At 33.2% G+C, this 24,418-nt stretch overlaps 3 protein-coding genes across 10 annotated transcripts; 2 read left to right on the plus strand and 1 right to left on the minus strand.

The window, feature by feature from the left end:
• Positions 1–9,847: 9,847 nt before the first annotated feature.
• Orc2 (origin recognition complex subunit 2) lies at positions 9,848–12,479 on the minus strand. The gene is made up of 9 exons (XM_076303966.1): positions 12,311–12,479; positions 12,000–12,113; positions 11,705–11,917; positions 11,355–11,611; positions 11,071–11,285; positions 10,864–10,993; positions 10,555–10,795; positions 10,245–10,478; positions 9,848–10,165 (listed from the first exon to the last, which is right to left on the minus strand). The coding sequence occupies exons 1-9, from the start codon at positions 12,363–12,365 to the stop codon at positions 9,966–9,968; spliced, it is 1,659 nt and encodes a 552-aa protein (XP_076160081.1). The 5' UTR covers positions 12,366–12,479; the 3' UTR covers positions 9,848–9,965.
• Positions 12,480–12,759: 280 nt separating this feature from the next.
• LOC143143119 (uncharacterized) lies at positions 12,760–14,505 on the plus strand. The gene is made up of 4 exons (XM_076304036.1): positions 12,760–13,714; positions 13,786–13,899; positions 13,975–14,131; positions 14,206–14,505. Exons 1-4 carry the CDS (start codon positions 13,376–13,378, stop codon positions 14,379–14,381), a joined length of 786 nt encoding a protein of 261 aa, XP_076160151.1. The 5' UTR covers positions 12,760–13,375; the 3' UTR covers positions 14,382–14,505.
• A 526-nt stretch (positions 14,506–15,031) lies between these two features.
• Cnot4 (CCR4-NOT transcription complex subunit 4) lies at positions 15,032–24,373 on the plus strand. 8 transcript variants are annotated; one of them, XM_076304102.1, is made up of 16 exons: positions 15,032–15,101; positions 16,473–16,552; positions 16,780–17,073; positions 17,155–17,296; positions 17,409–17,528; positions 17,617–17,882; positions 17,972–18,081; positions 18,197–18,886; positions 19,957–20,145; positions 20,313–20,650; positions 20,927–21,220; positions 21,323–21,590; positions 21,875–21,937; positions 22,012–22,271; positions 22,447–22,597; positions 22,677–24,373. In XM_076304102.1, the coding sequence occupies exons 3-16, from the start codon at positions 16,844–16,846 to the stop codon at positions 22,682–22,684; spliced, it is 3,129 nt and encodes a 1,042-aa protein (XP_076160217.1). In that variant the 5' UTR covers positions 15,032–15,101; positions 16,473–16,552; positions 16,780–16,843; the 3' UTR covers positions 22,685–24,373. The 8 variants fall into 8 exon arrangements, with proteins under 8 accessions (XP_076160217.1, XP_076160219.1, XP_076160222.1 ...); XM_076304104.1 differs by lacking the exon at positions 15,032–15,101 and adding an exon at positions 15,219–15,452; XM_076304107.1 differs by lacking the exon at positions 15,032–15,101 and adding an exon at positions 15,625–15,975 and having other exon boundaries at positions 21,323–21,506.
• Positions 24,374–24,418: the final 45 nt, after the last annotated feature.

The raw sequence follows: 24,418 nt of genomic DNA on the forward strand, positions 1-24,418 counted from the left end.
CCTCCGACGACGAACGTCCGATCGTTTTATCGTGAACCAATGTAATAACTGAGATTACGAACAATAATTTCCGATACAACGTGTACCGAATTAACTAAAAGGACCACTTACGATATAAATATACATTATCACCGTTCATAAGTTATCATCGCTTTTTGGTTTACGATACGTAATAACGTGACTAACGTAAAATGAACAGTTTGCGCGCTAACGTATCAAGAAAGTGAAAAAGAAATAAAAGTTACCGCATTCGCCCGATGTATACGGTGCAAGATTATGATCCATGGCTTAAGAAGCTCGGGACTAAACTGTCGCGCGACAGAAAGTCGATAGGACGGCGCCTAACCTTACCCGAGCTCGCGCAACAGTCACGTGGTAAAGGGCATAAGTTTATGCGAGAGCGCAAATGCTCGCCGGCTAGTCTCCGATTCGACGAAACAGAGTAGCTACTCGACTGCTACGAAATCACGAACGATACTCGACACGACCGTTCGATCGACGAGAAATCGATAGTACGCTTTCCTTAATCGGATCGCCGATTTCGTGAATAGCACGAGATCTCGACCGGAACTAAACGGCATTCACTAATGGCGGAGTTGTGCACAATCGCGATACACTTTTTATCGCGGTTCCGTGGGCACGGTTTCATCGGGATCCGTAGGAAAGCTGCAACATTTTGCCACGCCACGATATCACGACGGCGAAGTAGAACCAAAGTAGCGCTCGCCGCGCGACGCCAGCAGCCCTGACACGTGCAAACACCAGAAAATTATGTTACAGCCTCGAGTTGTGTGCGTAACCCTCCGCGCGGCGTGTGTGCACGTGTCGATGCGCGCGCATGTGTCCGTGCACCGAGAGAGGCTCTCGCGTAGTGCGTGGCGGCGGGTCACACAGAAAACCGCATCAGCCACGCTGGGATGCACGTAACATGTGTGTCAATGCGACTGACAAACCGCTGCGTTGCATTATCCGCAATTATTTTCTGTAACGTAGTCTCGCCTTCTTTTTCCTTTTTTTTTCCTGGACTCGCCTCCTTTGGCAACAGAACGCCTCGCTACTTTCGACGATTTTGCCGACGTGTCTTGAGTCGAACTTCTGGACCGGCGTTCTCCCACCACAAGGGTTGTTTTCTAAATCGACGAACCACACATAATGTTCTCCGTCGTATTATCGATACGAAGCTCGACCAGACAACTGGGAATTTGCTTCGAATGATTTATTTCAATGTGACGGCCACAAGAGCGAGAATTTAATTAAACTTGCGATTACGAAGTTCTCGATGGACTGTATAGAATGCGTTACTTAAATTGGAAGAAAAGAAGAATATCAAACAGGCGACATCTATGGTTCAATGGTCGAGTTGTGGTAACTTTTTCGGAAATTAAACATGCAATATGAAAATACTTCTCTGTGAAATGCTTCTCTTTTCGTATTACAATGTGAATGAAATATTTACAATTTTCTAGTGTCGTTCGCAGTTATCGAAATTTGTGTCGATAATTATAACATTTATCGTGGCATTGATGTTCACGGACTTGTTCGACGATTTATCGAAATCGTTTTGAAAGAAACACAGCGACCAGAAAATTTACGAACGTTCTAACGAGAAACACGGGTGTCGGAGTTTTGCAAGAGGGTCGATTGAAAACGCATCGACGAACAGCAACAATTATTGGTAGCAGACGTGCCAGACCCTTTTCTCTGCCTCTCTCCTGACTTCTCACCAACCTACGTATGACCTCGATAATAACAGTTATGAAACTTGGCCGCGACAGTGAAAGTGGCGTGTACAGGACGTTTCATAATCTTACGATGTCGCCAAAGCGGTGGCGGGCGAGTCTTCGTCGAAGAAGAGCTCGAAAGAAAGGATATTTGGTCGTTAAACAGTTTCACCAAACACGCCCGGTTCGGGGTAACCTTGGACGAACTAACAGCACCGAGGACGAAAGAACGAAACGAAAAAAAGGAAAGAAAAGACTCTCGTACGTACGCGTTTCTTTAAAAGCGAATTTCACAGACGCGGGCAACCTTCAACTCTCGCTCGGCCGGGGCTGGGTCTTTACGGACCCGAACTCACGAAGTCCGACTTGTTGCTCGACACGCGACACTTGTAACGATTTTTTCTCCTTTTTAATCGAAGAAAACGTACAGTATAATACACATATAGAATTTTCTTGGTTATGTCCGCCAAGAATGACGTAAATTTTTCAAACTTTTTTTTACCCGTTTCACTTTCTTAATTACACAAATTTTGAACGACCAACATTTTTCATTTCCCTGAAAAGAAAATGTCCCTAAGAAATGACCGTTCTTCTGATTGTTCAAGCGCGTGGCCTCCAATTAAAGAAAATTGTTTTGAAATAAGTATTGGGTTGTTCGGAAAGTCATTTGGTTTTTTTGAAACACGATTTTTTTACAGTAAACATGCATAAATGTTTATACATATATACATTTATACATACTTATAAACATTACATTTAAACATACTTATACATATATACATTTATACATACTTATAAACATTTATACATGTTTATACACTCGAAAAAATAGTGTTTCAAAAAAACGAAACGACTTTCCAAACAACCCGATAGAATTTCGATCTAGATAGAGCTGAAAAATAACGAAGAAAAGGTAACAAGATTTTCATTCGTTACTTGTTGAACAAAAATTAGAATCTCAATCGTAGAATGAAGTACGGCCGTCCAATCGAATAAAACTTGCGAATATTTCCCTACACGTCGACCGTGTACTTGTCCTGTCTTATTTCGAATAATATTCTGTCCGTCTCTGGGCACGGTTGACGAGTATCCCTTGGTCGTACGTCCTAGGAGGGTCGGACGAGTCGCATTATCGCGAAACGAACCATTCATTTGGCATTTGATCGCACAGATGCCATTTAATTCCTATCCGCGAAAGTATCGTCGACCTCGCAAGCCTCGAAACAATATTCTCGTTAACTCGTTTGGGATTCGAGGTTCACCGAGGGGAAACGTGCCCCCGTTCGAATTAACGTTCGTCACCGAGTAAGGGGGCTCGGAGGGGGGGCGTAGTTCGTGCTCTTCAGAAAATGCAAACGGAATGCATGGAAGTCGGAGGAGCTCGAGGCTCCAACGGTGCATCGCGCAAAACGACAATTTCGTGATACGTTGAAAGAAGGCGCTGTTTACGCGTATGTGTGTACGCGCGCGCGTGTACGTGTGTGTGTGTGGAGAGAGAGAGAGAGAGAGAGAGAGAGAGAGAGAGAGAGAGAGAGAGAGAGAGAGAGAGAGAGAGAGAGAGAGAGAGAGAGAGAGAGAGAGTACAGAGTGAGTGAGTGAGTGAGTGAGTGAGTGAGTGAGTGAGTGAGTGAGTGAGTGAGTGAGTGAGAGAGAGAGAGTGCGTGTGTGTGTGTTTGTGAAAGAAAGGGGGAGAGGAATCAGTCGAATACGAGAACGCATTTTCGAGGGTGGTTCACCGCTGCTCCCCCGTGCCGAAAGGGAGAAATCTGCAGGAATTGCTAGGTAAAGACGACAGGGTCTGAGCGAAGTTGCGCATTCACCCTCGAGCATTCACCCAGTCATCCTCTCGTCTCGGGGATATTTAATATGCCGTAGTGGAGTTAGAGTTTCCACTTCCACCGCGAACGCACTGAATAAATGCACGAGGAACCGCCACGGGGAACTTCCACAACCGGGTAGGGGATTTGTTATTGATTCAACCGGTTTTATCAGACACCCGAAATGTTCGATTAACCCAACCACTTGTACCTAAACCGACACTGATGGACATATAGGTTAACCAAACACAGTCGTAACAACGTTAGATCGAGATATGCGACGATTGGATCGGGTATCCGATTTACTTCACCCTCAACCTTCGCGGAGGTGAAATTTAGACTCGGTTTCCATAGTTTTTTTTTTGCTTTTATTATAAATATTGGGTTGTTCGGAAGGTCATTTCGTTTTCCAAAATGTAGAATATATAATTTAATCAAATGTTTATACACTTTGAAGAAATCGTGTTTCATTTTCACCAAAAAAAAAAAATGACTCCGAACAACCTAATAGAATCAATTTAACCAATAGAGAATAGTATCTTTGATTTCTCGAGATATCCTTATTACTGATAGTCAGGATATTCAAATTGTAATTCGTCATTTTAAAAAACACCGATTCGCATATTTTATTTTTTATTTTAAAGTGAAACAGTATTCTTCTATAGCAATTTTTCGCAGCTGAAATCGTTTGCTTGTGGACGAATTCACCGAACCCAATACTTTTGAACAATTTGTAGAGTAAAAATACTTAGTATTGCTTTTGGAAAATAATAGATAAAAATAAGAGCGCCCGATAGTCGTATTCGCAATTGAGAAACATCGTTGGACTTATTATTAGAAACGGTCGAATTGTGTACTTTGAAAGTTCACTTTGTTGTTTCGACTGTTTGGAGATTGGGAAAACAACTTTTACACGCTCTTTCGTTCAATTAATTGTCGAGTTTATGTATATTTATTATACACACTATACTCTTTCGTGCAATTGATTTGCTTGTATATTTCTAGATATTAATAATGAACTTTTGTGCATCAGAGAGAACCCGAAATTAAAAATCGAAACATTTGTGTCGAATAAACTATGATCGTTCGGATGTATGTTATAATATTTATTATTTACGAATGAATGCCATTTTTTCCTTATCTTCGTAAATGTCGTATATTATTGAAAACCAGCCAATCTAAATTTCCGTCTACTTAAGGGTTAAAGGGCAGATCGCGAGACTTTTTAATTTGCGTTCGTTCAAGAAAGCGGGCGAGAAGAATGGTACCATTGTTCGCGGGTTGTTCTCTGTTCTACCTGTTTACGGAGTATCGTCGTCTCGATCCGGAAAAAGAGTATTGCGTACAAATTGTTTTTTTTTTTTTTCCAGAGAAACAGTGAAGGATTTGATCAAGCGCACGTGCGAGAGGAACAATGCCTTTGTTGCTAACGTTTTGCGACTTATTGTCTCAACACACGTGCCACAGAGAAAGATCTACTCCACTATGCAACTAAATACTCCTGGTGTTGGGAAGACAAAATTTTCGATTAGTGGCGGAGAAAATTTCGAAGATAATTAATAAAATCAACCGTACGATGACCTATTCAATCGTACAGTTAAAAATTTCTTTATAAAATATTTAATTCTGTAATTCAAATTCTAATTTCGATTCAACGGAATAACCGATAAAAAGACGTTTACCTTTTATTCGTTATTTAAAGTTTGTTATTTATGTAAAAATGGCACGTTGTATCAATTTTGTAATGCTTCAGTTTATAAATCAATAGTTTATATTTATTTTGTACCCGAATACTCGTAAAACTCGTTTTATCGAGAATCATTTTTTCGAAATTTGAATACCACGTGGATACGCAGCGGGATCCGATCATAAAAAAAAAAAAAAAAAAAAAAAAAATTCGAGAAAAACAATATGTCGAAGCTTAAGCGATCGAATACCCGCCCTCAATTTTGATCCACGAGAGAAACGTAGCGGCGAGAATCGTTGTCTCATTTATTCGCCCGCGACGACTTAATTTTTTTAAATTGCGCGCCAAAATGTTAAATTCTTAAAATTTGATATTTCAATAACGAAACATTATTTAAACCAACATACTCGTGCGCGTACAACGATACCATGCATATGGAAGGAATCACAGTTGAGATAAAAGAGTTCCGTGAGTCATACACGTAGAATCTTAACTTGATGATCGTAAGTGATCCTTGACGCTTAACGGCTCCACGACCTCGATTTTGGTAAAATAAGCGGAAATTGGTTAAGCGTCCGCGGACACGGGTTTGTAGTATTGTATGCGTCAGCGAATCTCTGACAATGGGCCACAAAGCTGAAATTATCGCTTGCTGAAGCATTCTCGCGCTGATTCAGGTTCGTCTAAGATCTCGGTTCGATAATATCACGAAAAGTTTCCAATTGTTTTGTAAAACAAATTCAATATGCTTTCGTACAATCGCATCACTCTGTAATCTTGTAAAGTGTGATTCGTCGTCTTCGCAATTAATTGAAATGTACATGTTGCAACGTGATCGATTTAATTCCGTTGTATACAATATTGTTAGATATAACAAATATCGTTTAACATCTACCGTACGTGGACTAAGTCAATACGAGAGTAAAAGGTAGTGACCGTCGAAGAAATGAACAGGCCACTCGGGAAGATCGGTTTGTCTCGAAGAAAGTGAAATCTGCATAAATGTCGTTACGTGATATTAGCGAAGAAACGAAAAAAAAAAATGCACAGAAACCAACATGGTAATACATTTTTAGATATTAATGTCTACGAATATCATTTTGTGAATAATTATTATTATGAATGTTAATATAACATAGCATTTAATACAAAATAATCGTAATAATTTATCACTGATAAGTAATTTAATAAAATACTCATGATAGATAACTGTCGTTAAATCGAGTTACGTAGTAATCATGGCTGCCGTTTGAATTAAACTTGTAATATACAAAATATTATTCGAAATATTATGAATGCTTATTAATATTAAATGAACAACAAAAATATTATAAATCTGTATTTTTGAGAAATTAACATACAGATTTTTGATAATTGTACGTTACGATTGTTCATGATACCTTTCATTCATAGTTAACCTAACAGCAATTTAAATGATCAATTTTCGTCTCTTAATGAAGCAAATAAGAAGTCGTTTCAATTTCTAACACAATTAATGAAAATATTAAAGTTATCGGATGCTTTAGTCACACAATTTAATCTTAAACATAATAGTATACGATTGCACGTGTATCATATAAAATTTGTTTGCAAACAATTCTTTGAATGTCACGTCGTACTTACGTAGCAGCTTCCTGGCATTTCTAAGAATATGATCGATTGAACTTTTATTTTCACACACTTTCATTCAGAATACAAAAAAGCGTAAACCGTTAAACGCACTGTTTACTTGAATTAATAAAGTATCACAAAACACTTAAAATCTCGATATTGAAATAGGATTACAAAGAAAACCATCAAAAAACCGTTATAAAAGACAAGAGACTAAGGACGTTATCTAGCGGTAGAAATTGAGAAATCCAAACCATTGTCAAATGGAAACGATTCCGTCGATAAAGACGGTTGCCGTCGTACTTTTCCTTACGAGAGAAAATAAAAATTCTATTTGGTATTTGATTTGAAACGTTTCTCTTATCATCGATCATATTTCCAATCATTATCGTGAAAATATAATATGAAATATTAAAAACGTGACATTTTATGACTATAAAAAAAGCACGCATATCGAATAAAATTTATATCGTCGTATGAAACCATATAACTGAACCATAAAAACATGTTAAAAAACTAACAACACTGTCGTTGATTTCTTTTAAACAAAGAAGATTATAAAGCATCATAAAGGTTATTAAATATGTATGCTTGTTGTATGATATTATGAAAATACACATCACATACAAATTCAGTTTTAAATATGTTCACATATAAATTGGTAATTAATAATTAATAAATAAATCTTGTATAAAAACTTATAGCAAACATTATTTGAGAACGCGACCACATTTTACTCCTCGCGTTCTTCTTTGAAAAGGCATTTAATTTACAGTACATTACATGATAAATTAATCAGTTACCTTATCGATACAATAATTTATGTTTTATGACATTGATAATCATATGTATCATGTAAGAGAACATTTTTTAAATTACTCCGTTACATAAAGGAGATAAGATAATATGTTAGACCATGAATCAGTTTTATTTTTATTTATTTAACTAATTTTCTAGATTTCCTAGCATTAAATTGTGACTTTGCAATGACACTTTTTTTAATAACTTCGACAGTAACATCGAGAAAATACAGTTTGATCATGATTTATGATAGCTTATGAAACAATGTAATTTGTATAATCAAATATCGACATCATGGTTAAAAGAATTCAATATTGAGGGAAACACAATACATCATATCATATGGTATATCAATGCCAATATTAAGATAGCTTATCACAAAATTAAACATGTATTAACTGACTCACCGAAACATGTGTGCCAAAGTAACAACCTCTATACCACAGCAAATGTACTCATAGATTACCTATAACAAAGAAAAATGTTATCTATACTACAAGTCAACTCAAACGTGAACTTTCATTTTATATACATTTCATGATATATACTACACCTTTGTTTTAAATCTCAAACAATTAAAGTTTCTAATATTATATGCATAGATACACCAAACTATACAAAAATAAAAATAAATGATAAATTAAGACTCTAAAATAAAATTGTGAGTTAATAAAATTATATCTTTTCGTAAATCTGTATGTATTAAAATATTGATAAAATGTTTGATAAAAAAATGATAAAAAAAAAGAATTCCGTAAAGCGTTAATGATAAAAAACAAATCGATCAAAATTTACAGCTGTAATTCATTACAAACCACAAGATCATTGTATTTATGACACTGTTTCATGACAAAAAGTTTCTTCAATTGTATTGTCGAAGCTGTACTTAAAAGTTTAATTCTAGTCGACAAGAGCGACTACTCGGTCATTGTATACTTGCCAAAGTCAAGGTCGTCCAACTTGCCATTGTAAGGTCAAGTCGTCATGTTTACAATGTCAAATCGGAACTGTAATTGAAGCGACGTTGCACACACGCACATATTCACGCACTAACATTTCCAACGAACTTACAACATTGTTCGTAGCTAAAAAAAGGCAAAGCATCCCAGTGTGACTAAGTAACCCCGTTAAAAATTCGACGACGAAAAAGTTAGGTTAAATCCAAATGTAATTGAATAACGAGCCGGTAACTGCACACCACGCTATATGATCGTATTTCCGATGTATTCGCAATACTTCACACGATATTGACAGTTTTTCAGGTTTTAGTCAATACGAAACTACAAGAAATAACAATTTTTAATAAAGTAATTACCTATCAAATCGTGGAGTAAATGCGTTAACAACGAGTTTTTGTTCATTTAATCTTTTGCTAGCGCGTAATTTCGTCTACAGCCTAACGTATCTGACATCTTATTGCTATTACTGTATTCTATTCACTACCCGGCTATCGTGTCATAATCGCACGCAAAAAATAATTCACGATGTTACCGCTGGCGCTTCGCTTCTAAATGGTACCAACACCACGCTTACGCTACCAACGTTATATAGAAAGTGCTTCTTACGTTTGTTTTGATTTACACGATTCTGCATACTAATTGTTACTTTATTCCAAAATAGTATACTACTCTGTAAATGTATCTAATGTATTACAAAAGTATCTATTAAAATCATATATATCAAGCACACCACGTAATTCATAATACAATTGAAAATTAGGTGATTTCTTGTCTAAAAATAAATTATAATCACAGTGTTCTTATACACGGTATTTTTTCGGGAGAATTGACTTTGGATACTATTCAAATATACATGCATACTCTGTAATGGTATCTTGTACGCATATATCGTTATTCTTCATTAAAATGCACTTTATACGAATAAAAAAATGTTCACATGATTTAAGAATCTTCGACAATTCAAACGCTATATGACCATGTACGAATTGTTAATTTACTGGTAATTGTGATAAAATAAGTGTTAAATTACTTTAGTATGATACTAATATATACATTGCAAAAAAAAATACACAAAACAAAGATTTATTTGTGAAATGCACATGAACTTTTCTACTTTCGTGGTGGTTTTCTTGAAAATAAACATTCAACAAATAATTTTAATTACACATTTTTAACATAATTTTTCAATCATTCTTTTACATATTTTTCCCTTCCATGCTTTAATATGGAATGATGAATTTAATTTTTTTATGAAATATTTTATTTTTCTTACAAAATATTGTATAAAATATATTTTTTTTAAATAAATGTAATACAAAATCAAAATATTTATAACTTCGCTTTTAACACACCTTAATATTGCTGAACATCATGATTCATGTTCCTCCAAAAATTGTTTTAGAAGCCCATTGTTTAATGGAATTGTAAGATGTTCAACACCATCAATGTTACGTTTTATTTTCACTAATTTATGATCTATAAACTCTGTCAATTGTGCTCTCAATGCTAAATCTGAGCTTACAAGAAATCCTTCACGTGCAGCTCGATAAAGATCTTTAAATGCCATTCCTAATAATAAGAATAAGTATTACTAATTTAAACATCTCCACAGTTTTATTATTATAGAATGTTCTATGTAAAAAGTTACCTGAAAAATTAACATTACTACTCTTACTTAGTTGAAATTTAGCAAGTAGTATGTAAATTGATTTAGCATTTGAAGTTAAAGAAAGAAAAACGTTATGAAGAGATGATAAAGCAAGTGCATCACTCTGTTGCACTAAGAGTGAACTTTCATAAGATGTCTCTTCTTGATAGGACAAAAATGTGGTTGTATCCCACCAAAAAAAATTAAATTTTGAATGTTTTATATGATCCCATACTGTAAATGCATAAACACGTAAAAATTATTAAAAATAAAATGAACTAAAATGAATATAAAAGGCTATTAAACATACACAGTGGTGTATTGACATGATCAACTGATGCCAAGACACAAAGATTTGGTATACTTGCAAGGCAAGAAAGTAAATCTTGAGCTTTATTTGACCGTAACATTATACCATCTATGTTATGTATTAATAAATACATTCTATCATTTGGATTTTGCTTCAATATGTTTTCAATAACATCTACACATTCACTTATATTAGCTGGGCAACTTAGCTCCAATATATCAATAATAATACCATCCAATATCTAAAACACAGTGTAGTACTTCAAATTATTATATTATTTCAAACCTTATACTAATTTGTGTCACTTACATTCTTCACAGTCAGACTAGGAAAGAATCCATTCACTACCAATGATGGATGATAAGATATACTTTTATGGAAATTATTAATTAAATGTCTTTTAGATCCTAAACCATAAAGCAACACAGTGTAACCTTGCCTAAAATAAAATAGAATATTATCTTATTAATTAAAAAAAAAACAATTATTGAAACTTCAATGTTTTTTAATACTTACTCCATGATAAAATACCACATAGGAAATAATGTAGCATAGCTTTTAGTTAATGAACAAATATTTTTTTGATGTTGTGTAGATACATAATTTTGATTTTCTAATAATTGCTCTAACTGTTCCTTTGTTAAACGAGAATTATGCAAGCGCTCTAATGTTCGATCAGATGTAATTATTTTTTCTGATTGAGTTTGAAAATATTCGTCAGTTCTCATGTGCTTTAAAAACATAAAATATCATTATGAGTGATTTATTTAAATTATATTCTATATCTGAGATCTACTTACAAAATCTTTATGAATGACCATAGGTTTATTTTTAGTATTTATTCTCTTTGGTGTGCTTAATAAATTTGACTGCAATATAAATTTTTGTTTTGCAACTTTTGATTTATTTTCATTTCTTTCATCATTATTAGAATCACTATTTTCACTTCCACTCGTTTCATCTTCAGTATCATCAGTAGATGGTACAAAATCACTAGATTCAGATACACTTTCACTTTCACTAGAAGTCAATCCAGATACATATCTTTTCTGAATAGCTGGAAGTAGTATTTAAAAGTGAAAACTAATAATGTTTCATTGTTGTTGTTAAAAGATATTTTTTATTTAAATAATTAAAGGAAGTACCATACTTCTTGTAGAAGAATTTATATTTTTTTTTTTTAACAGTTCTTTCAAATTCTGATCCATTCTTTCAAGAATAACTTTAGGTTCAAATTGTTTTTGTTTTTTTGAACTAAGAGGTGTACGACATAAACTTGCCCTGTGTGCCATACTAGTCTTTTTACTAGGTGTTTGAAATTCATATAACGTTGTACCACTGACATCATCATTAGAAAACAATTCTAAATAAACAGTGCATATGTTAACATTGAAGATATATAATAATTTATGATTCTTAAGTGAAACATATTATTGAAAAATTACCAGTTGGTTTTTGTACAGTCTGTTCTATATTTTCCAATTCTTTTTTCAGTACAATGAATGTATCTGAAGCAGATTCCTTATCTTCATTTGATATCTGTTTTGTAGTTTCTTTTTCTGTGATATAAAACAAATAATTCTAAAATCAATTTCTACTTTAAATATATTGAATTCTTAAAAATGTAAGTTTTATTAACAGTATACAAACATAAATTGTACACAAAATATATCAATTTATAATTTTAAATAAAATTTTCAATAAAGCATAATTATAATATTATTTGATATTTTTATGATTTTTACTTTATTATTACCTTTAACACGAACTTGTATTCGAGTAGATCGTCGTAAATTTCCAGTAACATTCATTTTAAAAACAATCTTTACAAAAAATTCAATTAAAATCTAAACTAAAATAGGCGCTTTCGGTTAAACTTAATCAATGAAATTAATAAACCTAGAATAACTGCTTTACATGCTTACTTAAAAATATTTTGGATGCTACGCCATCACACGGTGAAAGATATTTCATTAAAATTCTAAACAATACTTAAGTATTTATAAAAATCAGAATTCAAGCTGATTGTTTGCACATTTTTAAGTATGAAATTTTTATATTTTATTAAATAACCTGTATGATTGTATATAAATAAATTCGTACATAAGAACCAATAGTACAGAGTTTCACAATAGCACACGGCAATTGTAAACCGGGCTTTATTTTCCTACCATATATATTGTCTATATAAAGTCCAAATTAGTGATCCTTTGGATAGTATTGAACTAAAAGTATAGAAATTGATGTATGTATATAAACGAGGCTGCTTACGAAAAAAGCGCCGTATACCGTTTAGACTTCCACGATTATCATCGATTGCAAGAGACAAGGATAGTTTAAAATGAGAGAAACAAATAAAAACAAACAGACATTAACCGTATTGGACGCGTGTCAGTAGATAACAACTTTTTTTGAAGGTGATAAAGATGGAGTAAGAAAAGCTCTCCAAGTTTCCCACCTTAGTATGTACAAACCTGAATGTAGATACAAAACGCGTGGAATAGTATCACCGGTTCTGACACATGTTCTATTGTTTGTTTTATGTGCATGGTCTTGTCAGTAGTTTCTTAGCCAAATCAGAGAACAATAACATGTTTATATATTATTGTGATTTTAATATTAAGTATGTTCATATGACTATTTGATTTAAATGTTGTATTATTTAATTCATTTAAATAATACATTAAGTAATAGTCGTTTAAATATTGTAAAATATACAAGAAATGAAGAAATCACATTTTACACGCAATTGTTAATGTCATATTGAATCTTGTTTGAACAACTTAAAGAAAGGATACTAATTAATAAAAAATATAACTTAATGGTCTTGTTAAACAATATGACTGACTTGGATGTGGATGATTCTTTAACAAAGTTGAATACTCAATTGAATAAGTCTATGATTCTGATGGATACTCCACCAGAGAATAAAATATGTCAGACAAAAAGAAACAAATCTATAAAAATTAATGTAAACATTCAGCCTGCCAGTGCTTCCAATGTTTCTCCTGTATCTAGAAAAAGTATTTTGAAAAAAACTGATATAAGAAACAATGAAAAACAAAGTAGAATAGATACACAAAACATAGACAGTAGCAGAGAAACAATAAGTCATGACAGAATATCAATGAATATGTCAACTGCTCTTAGACCACATAATGTAAATGAAGTTTAATTTGTAAATTCTTTGTAAATATTTTGTTTATAGTTATTACATTCATTTTATTTTAGATCGATGACCTAATAAGAGAAGAAAATTTAATTATAGAATCTACAGATTCGACATTTAGCTTAGATGATATATCAGACAATGAAGATATGTGGATAATGGACATTCCTAAAACAGTGAGTTGAACATTCTTAAGCATTTGAAATATAAGTCAAGTTATGTGATAAATGCAAGTGTTATACACTTTGTAGATAGACCCACGAGAACTCGAAGGTCAAACATTAGTATTTGGAGACAAATCAAAATTTAAAATTAAGGAAGAACGATATTATGCAGTGAATCATGATGTTAAATGTAATGTTACTTGTGTATTTCACACTGGCAAAATGAAGTCACCATATAAAACTGGTAATCTTTTTTTCCTTTAGCTCAAAATATAATCAATTATTTTTACCTGTAGCATTATATTTCTTTTTGTGCAGTCAATGTGAAGCCAGCAGGTACAATTACTATTAGACGGAAACTTTCAGGTATTTCAAAGATTAAACCAATGCAAATAGAAAATACTAGTGTGCCATTTCCTAAAAATTTGAAAACTCGTCATCCCTTATTTGGTGTAAGTTATGAAGGTAAAATTAGAAAATGTGAAATGAAATAACTTATGCAAGAAAAGAGGTAATAACTGTAGAGGATGATATTGTATATTGTACTTTGTTTAAAAATCATATATTGTATTCATAAAAACTTTTATGCACATTTTTTAAATAAACAGTGTTATTTTACTTTGATTTGACAAACTAAAAGTGATTCTAAATTACCATTGAAACTTGAAAAAGTGTTATATTCTGTGCCAACAGTAGATTATAATTCCCACAATTTGTGTAATACATACGCATTGTCTAATTCGTTTAAATAATTTTGAAGGTACAGGATCTACCCAATGAGAACATACCCTATTTTAACTGGTACTAGAAACATTTATTTCCAACTGTTGGTAGTACTACCAGATCGGTTACCGATTATTTCCGGGTACGCGGTAAATATAAAATCGAAGAAATCGTGGACACAAATCCGTAATATAACCTTTTTTATTTTGGTAAACACTTTAATTAATATTCATATTATGCTACATATGGGTACAAACTCATTAAATTGAACAAAAAGAATCAAAAGTAAAAGTTTTGACGCGTATAATAACGCAATCGAAGTTCTGTTTGACATGCGCTTTCAGAATCTTTTACCTATGCACCTTTCTTTAAATACCAGTGTATGTAACGTCCGCTTCTGCGCAGTCGCGGTGCGCATGCGATCAGATCTTGAAGACTGTACAAAAATTTCCCAGTACAGAAAAGAGATTTGTTAGTGGAAAAGTTGTAACGTAAGTAAACAAGGACTGAGAAATCTGAATTGACGAATGCGCGTACTTGGCTTTGGAGTCAACGAAAACAGTGGCACGCGGTTTTTGAGGCACGACGACTGTCGAAATAGTTACCCTATTGAACGTAGTTAAGGTTAAACGAGCCAGGTATACCCTGTAACCAGTTCAGGGTATTTAGCAACCCCTCTGGCGACAAATCATTCAATCCTTTGTGACGTTCGCGGCGAACCATACCATGTTAATCGGGCTACTGTAGTTTTCTTTTACATAAACTGTACATTTAAGAGAACTTGTGTATTTGTTGGAGATCGCAGTTGTTTTCGCTCGAACTAGTATTACGTTTTTCAAAAAGTACGTACAAAAGATGTGAGATGGGTGAGAGTCTTTTTCTTTCACGCGCAAGATCAAGCAACGATCATTGGCTAAAAAAGGACGAAACTAATGATGGCATCGTTGTTCTATCTGTTTTCCTTTTTCTATGTCTATCTTTTTCACTCTCGCCAACACTGCCCCCCTTGCTTGCTCTTTTCTCCCCTCTCTTTCCCTCCGCCACTCCTTTCATTACTTCCATTTCTCATTCTCTCGCTCGCCACTAGCCTTTTCCCTCCTTCAAAATCGTATCGCGAAACGTTGAGTCCATCGTCCTTGTGTATGTGGATAGTCGTATTCAAAGCTCTGAAGAATTTACGTGTCATGCCCCACCACACCGATTTTTCACGGATTTTCACGTAGGTTTCTGCTATGGCGTAGTACCTCTCACTCGCTCTCTGACGTTTCTTCGCTTCTCTCAACGCCACCAACAGCTGTTTCGTCCGATCGTCGCCCTCTCGTATAGTTCGTATCTCGTCGCAAGAGTGAGAGAGAAAGAGAGAAAGTGAGTGGGAGAGTGCAGACGGTGGCCCTACCGCAAGTTTTTCGTCGTCGATCTCAACCTCACGTAGAAACTTGTCATTTGTACGTCCATCATAGGGCGTACACAATCATTCTAATTGCTTGAAATCCGGAGCGTCCTTTGTTTGTTCATCGTTCGTCTGACAGCTCCTGTCAAACGGACCTTCCTTTCCAACTGTTCGTCAAATCTGTCAGCCAAACAGTCACCGTTTCGTATTCTATTTTCCGCAAGAAAGATTTTGCTCTAATTTTTTTTGGTATGCACTAATTCGAAAATAACTCCACAATCTTACAGGTTCAGATAACGCGAGTAATTTTGAATTTGAACGGTAAAATATTCATCAATTTTTTCGATTACATTATAAAGTCTCTTACGGATTGACGTGGAATTGCTCGAAAACGGCCGCTAACATTCGATGTCACGCCTGACTCATAACATTCTTACTGTATAACATATTAATATCTTATAATTTGTTTTAGATTGTGCAAGGATACTAGTGTATAAGAAGTTACAAGTACAGTCAATTACATAGTATCGAGGAATTGCAAAAACTTTGCACGTAAGTATATTGTATTTATCGAGTGCATGTATGAACAATGAATCATCAAAATGTTATTTTTGTATGAAAACATATGTTGTGTATATTTCCGTTATTAATATACATCTTTTTTGGTGAAATAATTATCATACTTAAATATTTTAGTAAAAAAGTACCATATATTTTGTTATGTATAGTACACCTAAAGTGTTGAACATTGTATGTGAAACATATTTATTTGTGTACAGGATTTACAAATAGGAAAATCTTGGTAACTTACTATATTGTGTGATACAAAAGATTGTAACAAAAATGTCAGTATTGAATCAAAGTGGAGAAGATGCAGTGGAGTGTCCTTTGTGTATGGAACCTTTGGAGGTGGATGATTTGAATTTCTTTCCATGCACTTGTGGATATCAAATATGTCGTTTTTGCTGGCATAGAATTCGTACAGATGAAAATGGTTTGTGCCCTGCCTGTCGGAAGGCCTATTCTGAAAATCCTGCCGATTTTAAGCCTCTCAGTATGGAAGAAATTGCAAGGTTGTTGTTTATTCTATTAATATTATTAGAATTTGTGTCAACCATAAAGAAATGTGAAATAATTTATATTTCTTATGTTAGATTAAAAGCAGAAAAGAGATTAAAAGATCAGCAACGTAAGCAAAGAGTTACAGAAAACCGTAAACATCTAGCAAATGTGAGAGTAGTACAAAAAAATTTAGTATTTGTAGTAGGATTACCATTGCGACTTGCGGATGCTGATGTAAGTACAAGTACAAAATAAATAAAAGTTTTTTTGCATATTATAATGTCACAAATAAAATACTATATCTGTGAAAGAAGTTTCAATAGTTGCATTCATAATTTTCTCTCAGGTATTAAAGCGACATGAATATTTTGGAAAATTTGGCAAAATTCATAAAGTTGTAATAAATCAAAGCACTTCCTATGCAGGGTCTCAAGGCCCTAGTGCTTCAGCTTACGTTACCTACCAAGTAAGTTATCATTTTCTTTTCTTCAAAAGAATTATGTACCTTATTCTATTTTCATATATTTTATATTCTAAAATTCATGTAATATCAGCGTCAAGAGGATGCACTACGTGCTATAGAGGCTGTGAATAATGTTGTTATGGATGGACGAACAATAAAAACGTCATTAGGAACAACAAAGTATTGTTCACATTTTATGCGTAATCAACCTTGTCCAAAACCGGATTGTATGTACTTACATGATCTTGGGGACCAGGAAGCTTCGTTTACAAAGGAGGAGATGCATCAAGGCAAACATCAGGAATATGAACGAAAGCTTGTGCAATCGTTACATGCATCACATGCATCTGCTCAACGGTATTTTTTTTCATTCACTGTTAATTATATTTAATGTAGAAAATATTGTATAATTCATTTCAATGAAATATTGTGTTTATGTTTTGCAGAAAACCAACACCATCGCCATCTGTGACAGGTAGTATTGTTCGAGAGAATGGAACTTCAAATTCTCAAGCCAAAGAAGCTTGGCCATCGTTACAAACTGGACAGACAAATAGTAAGTTTCCTTTCTATAAAGATTATATCTATATTTGAACGTTATCTAATTATGTACAAAATAGATCATGAAAAAACGAAATGTAGAAAATATTAATTTTTTTGTATGTTTACAGGCACACAAACGAATTGTAAAGAATTATTACCGCCATCACAAGCAACATCGCAACAGAACAATATCACAAATGGAAATGGTACAACAAATCAACAAAATCATGTACCATCTGGTGGATCTACGCATCAACAAAACAATAATAACAAGGGCGAAAGTATAAATTTACGGAGAGGCAAAAGTAATAGTGAAAGTAAAGCACAGGCAGCGCGAAATAAACACAAAAATTGTCAAAATAAGGAAAAACATAGTACACGGACAACGTCACGATCTGAATCGAGCTCTATTGGTGCCCAAAATAATGTACAACCACAAATTAATGGACAGAAGGATATTAGAAATTTTTCAACCGAATCAAATAGTGATGTATTGCAAAAATTGGGTAATAAATGTAAATCGGAACAACAACAACAACCACCGCAACAGCAGCCGCCGCCACAGCAACAACAACAAAATAATAAAGGATTGAAATTAATTCAACAGCAACAACAACAGCAACAACAGACTCAGGAACTTAAAGTAAATGGAATAGTGCAAAATGGAGAACGTCGACATTCGGATAGTGAGACAGATCAACAGCGTGAAGGTAGTACACCAGCTAGTACAATTTCAAGTACAGAAGATTCAAATGGAAATCAACAAGTAGAACATTTAGCAGAATCAAGCGAGGAGAACAATGGTGCTGCTATGTTGGGTGAGTTCCTTCTATTCGTGATCATTTCCATATGTATTGATTTTCTGCTTCTAAAATAAACATATAGGACAGTCAAATTCAATCCAATATGAATTAAAAAACGTGAAAATAAATCGGAAAACAGGAACAAAGAAATAAGACTTTCTTTTACAATAGTATTATTCAAAATGTATGTTAGAGTTTATAATACTAAACGTTTATAGAATAACAGTTGAAATGAATTTCCAATGTTTTAAGTTTGGAGATTTGAAAAATAAGGACCAAACTTGATTTTTTATTTTATAGTACTTTTGAAAAATAATCTAATTTCTTATACAATTTTTTTTATATTAAAGCATCACAGTCTTTTATATAATATAATTATTTTTTGAAACTTTTTCAAAATTTATCTAAACTGTGCATGCATTTTCTAGAAGTATAAAAGAACTTAGATTGTTGCTTTAACTGAAAAACTTACGAAAAGCTATGCATAGTATCTATATTATTTCAATTATTTTAATTAATGTCATACAGATTATTTGTAACAATTCACAAGTCAGTCTAAATGTGTGTCTATCTTTTATAACACGTGTTATATGTTGTATATATTTCAAATACAAGAAACAATAACTTTTAAGCAATGTATAATATGTTGATGACATACAAATGTTTCCAATTGTATCTCATAACTGTAGAATAAAATTTAAATCGTTATAGATATATGCCAAAATAAAGAGGATTCTTTAAAAAAAATAGTAATTGTTTTTTGTGTTTGTGTACATACTTGATTTTATCCTCCTTGCAAGTTACATCATTTAGGTACATGTGTACATTAAGTGTCTGGAAAATATCTATTTTTCTTTATTTCTGTATATTATGAATGTTTACAGAGGTTTATTTTAACTGTAGATTTATGACCATTAAATTTATGTCATAAATAAATTTTCCAGACACACTTTTATACATTCTTGAATTTCATTATTGGTGGCAGAGAGGAATACTGTTAGAAGCTGTTTATTCTGGCATTGTAAAAGTACAAAAATATTTTGATCGCGTCTCGTAGTGTAGAGATTTGTGCGTATCATCTGTAGGTTCCTCTCCAGCTAGCACAAATTCATCACAAGGTGCCAATCAACAACCGCCACCAGGACTACATAATGGGTCTCAAATGCAACTTAGTCATCGGTCAATCTTTCAGGCGGACAATAACAGCTTTTTCAGTTCAAACACTTTCCAGAAAATCTCTACCACCACCTCAGTGCCACCTACTTCTTTGACAGGCATGTACATAGTTTTTTTCAGTGTTGTGATTTTTGTACTTTGAGTTTTGCACATATTGTAACATATGTAAAATTAATTCAATTTTATTATTTTCCTGTCTGTTTTGTCATATTTTATATAAAAGCAAAATGTAAAGAGTTAGAATTAATTTTTCTTGGATGTATAGCAAATCCAAACCTGAATTGGACAAGCACAGGCTTAGCTTCTATTCCTGATTCGTTGCCAATTGTTCAGTCCAGTGAAGATTGGCAAGCAGCTTTCGGTTTCCAACCTGAAACATCACGAACAAATCATGTTGTACAAAAATCCAGTCCTTCTAGTTCACCAGGAGTAACGTTCAATTCGGAGAGTTTTGTAGACGAAGAAGTTTACACAAATCTACAGTATACTGCACTCTCAGAACCTTCTGGTACTTTTACATCCAGTTTGCTTGTTAATTCTCCTGCATCCAAATTTATGGCAGACTTTCAACAAAATTCGTTACAACAAAGGCTTGCTCTACAAGTAAGTAGTTTGAACAGTTCATATTTTTTTTGTAGTATTATCATTCATTATTATTTTAAACTATTGCAATTTCTTTCTACAAGTTATTAAAAGTTTTATAAAATAATCAAACGGCATTTTAAATACTGCATTAAGCTAAATTGCCTCAATGGTATAGACATATTGACAAGAAAAGAAGTGAATAAGAATTCTAAATAGGATTTTTTATGGGAAGTCTTTAATGGACTAAGTATTGTTTACTACAATTAATAACTATATTATCTGTAATTTTCTAAGGCACAACAAAACCAAGAGAATTGTGAATACATAAAACAAAATGGTCATGCTACCTTAGAGGAAGTTCGGAATCATAAAGAATCTGGTTCAGATATAAAAGCTGATGATGACTTAGGTTTTGATCCCTTTCATGAAACACAAAAAGCTCTAGCTGAACTGATGGAAAATGAAATGCAACTTCAGCAACAAAGGTTGTTTCAACAACAGCAACAACAGCAAAGAGAACGAGAAGAGCAAAATAGGATACAACATCAGCAGAATATTGCAAACCTTGGTCAGCAACACTTTCCACAGGTATGCATAGGAAATACTTAATCAATTTTCATTATTTGTAATAAAAACATAAAATATGTTTCTATCTTTTTTGTTTTCATATTGTATAATTCTTTATTTTAGGTTGCCCATATAGCACACTTACAACAACAAGCCCAACATTTGCAGAATCTACAAGTTCTTCAACAATCGCATTCCCTGCTATCTCGTCTTCCACAAAATTTACTACAAAGTGGTACACAAAGTCCTGCTCAGAATACTGTGGCTGCTGCGAGTTTGGGACAACGTAGTCGCCTTCCACCACCAGGTTTCCCTGGTTCTACACCAAATCACATGAATTCTTTTGGTCTTGGTATACCGCGACCAGCTCCCACGAACGGTGCTCTTTCGGGTTAGTATTTGCGCGGTTTCTTCAGTAATTTGCGGACTTCGTAAACTTTTTTGTAAATATTTTAAAAATGTACACAATTATGCGTTTACCTTGCAAAGAGTTTTCATTAAAGGATCGAATTGTAAAGGCATAATTAATTAGAAACAACAAATTAATGTAATAAAAATGTACTCTGTGGCGAGCAATAGTGTTATCCAAGTATAAAAGCAAATTGAATTCTTGTGACTTTGCAAGAACCAATATAGTATTATACATGAGTCATTCGTCTAGTATGCTGTTTACAGGAGCACAACCACAGCAGCAAAACGCCTATCTTCCGAATGGAAATCCCCTTCTGAATTCACAAGGTAACTTTTAATAATATTAATATCAATATTAATTGTATATTTTATATTTTTTATATCATTAATATTTTAAACAGGTATTAGTAAATGCGCGGGCGATGCACTTTATACGCTTAAGGATTGGTGTGATATCAATAATCAACAACAGCAACAACAATTTCATCATCAAGCATTACATCAAAAAGGAGGATGGAACAACTTTGGACCTATTGCAGACTGGACTTCGATTGATCCAGCTATTGTTAGTTCTTCTAGGCCTCTTCCATTCCAAACTACTAGTACATGGCAGTTTCCACATGTTCATCCTACACATACTGTATCACATAATGCGCAACAGGTATATTTATGTTATATTTTTATACACGTTTTAATAGTACATTCATATTATTAAATTAAAAGTAGAAGGTACATGTATTTCTTTTTTTTTTTTTTTTGAAATAGCTAATGTATACAGAAATTTTATTTTTAATAAAAGCTATATTTTAATTTTTTTTATTGTGATATTGTACCAGGAACAACAGAACGCACCAACTCAACATTGGGCAATGCAACCACCCCCAGGTTTTGCTGCACCAGCGACTACGGGACAATTGAGTAATCAACAACCAAGCACAACTGCACAGCCGCACACCAAACTTATCTCTGCAGGATCGGAAATTGAAAGTAAGTCTTTTATATTGCGATTAAAAACTTCTATTTCCTTAGGTATAATAACGAAACATTCCAAACATCTATATTACAGATCTATAAATAAATATAAGTACGTGAAGTGTACAAGTGTATGATAAAACATCCATACGAGACGAGATGAGAATCCGCAATGATACAAAACCTGACAGTCTGTTACGTACGTTTTCCTGACCCGTGTCTATATATTTCAATTAATTTTATTCTGATGCTTTATCTATTCTCACTGGATGAGTATTTATCGTTGAACAAGTATTGAAAGATGCTGGAATATAATTTAATGGATACTTTCGAATATATGCGACGAATATACTCCTATATACGTTCTCGATAATATTCTCATATTTAACCTATAGGAAATTCAAACTTACCTACAAGTCTGGCAGTCTTATTATAATTAAGTTTATGTAGGCCGAGAAACACAGGTACCAAATTAAAGGCAATGATCATGATTTAATAATTAACAAACAAACAAGATACTTACAACGGTAATTACAATAAACAAAATTTGTGTGTATATATATTATTCAGACTCAAGTAAACGTATTCAAGCGAAAATGAAACATGCTTTTCTGTGTAAATAACATTTTCAGAAGAACATATGTCACGAGTGAAAAGTGGATGCGATAAAAATTCAGGAATAATTTTCTCCAAATTAACGATGAATTTTTCGTTTTTAAAATCTAAAATAGATGATTGCGTTACAAAAAATGATTGACACTTAACACACCTTTTTATTTAAAATATAGTGGCGTATTACATTTATACTATAAAGTGCTTATATACTGGCAACATTAGAACAAATTTTTTAACAGAATATTATCTGTTTGTCTGTTCCTAGACAAAAGATTTCTGTTATATATGTATTATAAATATGTATTATTATTGTGAAAATGTGCAGATAGACACATGCTAATAAAAGAAACTAAAGTGTAAAAAATAAGAACCAAATGGGCTTTTATTTTTCTTTAGAAAGATTCCGGATTTAAAATTGTAATCGCAAGAATCATTTTTTTCCTGCAATCAAAATCACAATTACTATCTTGAAGTTTATGTTTAGCAAATGTTTTTCAATTTTATGCAAACTTAGTCAAATTGAATGTGTAACAAATTTTGTTGTACAATATTAATGTTACAGTGTATCTGATAAGTATTTTACAACTTCCTAAATTCGTTTTAATTCTAAAATCGAAAATTTACAGAAAAGGAAAAGTATCACGACGTTCCTTTGAAGGAATAAAATGTTTAAGAGGATTCTTAAGTGTAGTACACTAGTTTCAAAATTGATAATATTAAAGCTTATGCCAGACAAATATATAATTTATAGCACATACTTCGTCAAATTTGTTTTATTAGGAGACAGCTAACTGCATAGTCATCTAAATTTGATCAGGAGAAGACTTAAAAATCATTGACATAGTATTCAGACGTACGCGACTCGGAAAACGACGAGCAACTGTCGAAATGATTAACAAAAACAGTCAGCGTAACCGAATCTCGAATGCATACAAAATGAGTACGATATATACATATATATGTCGAACACGTCTGAATGATAGTACTATAATACGAAGCGTTAACGTCGAATTATTAAACTTTTGTGGCAGATTGTTAAACATATCTGCTGTTTCAACGCGACTAAGAAAACATGATACACTTGCGAGAGAATGATTGAGATAATAAAGATATAATTATAACAAATTTAATTGAGTTAAGGTAATCGAGAAATATACGACATGCGCAAGAAATGAATGGAGACATGTATTTTAATTAATAAGATCCTCTCGTTTTCCTCAG

Source organism: Ptiloglossa arizonensis, chromosome 2 (assembly GCF_051014685.1).
Source record: "Ptiloglossa arizonensis isolate GNS036 chromosome 2, iyPtiAriz1_principal, whole genome shotgun sequence".
NCBI classification, from domain to species: domain Eukaryota; kingdom Metazoa; phylum Arthropoda; class Insecta; order Hymenoptera; family Colletidae; genus Ptiloglossa; species Ptiloglossa arizonensis.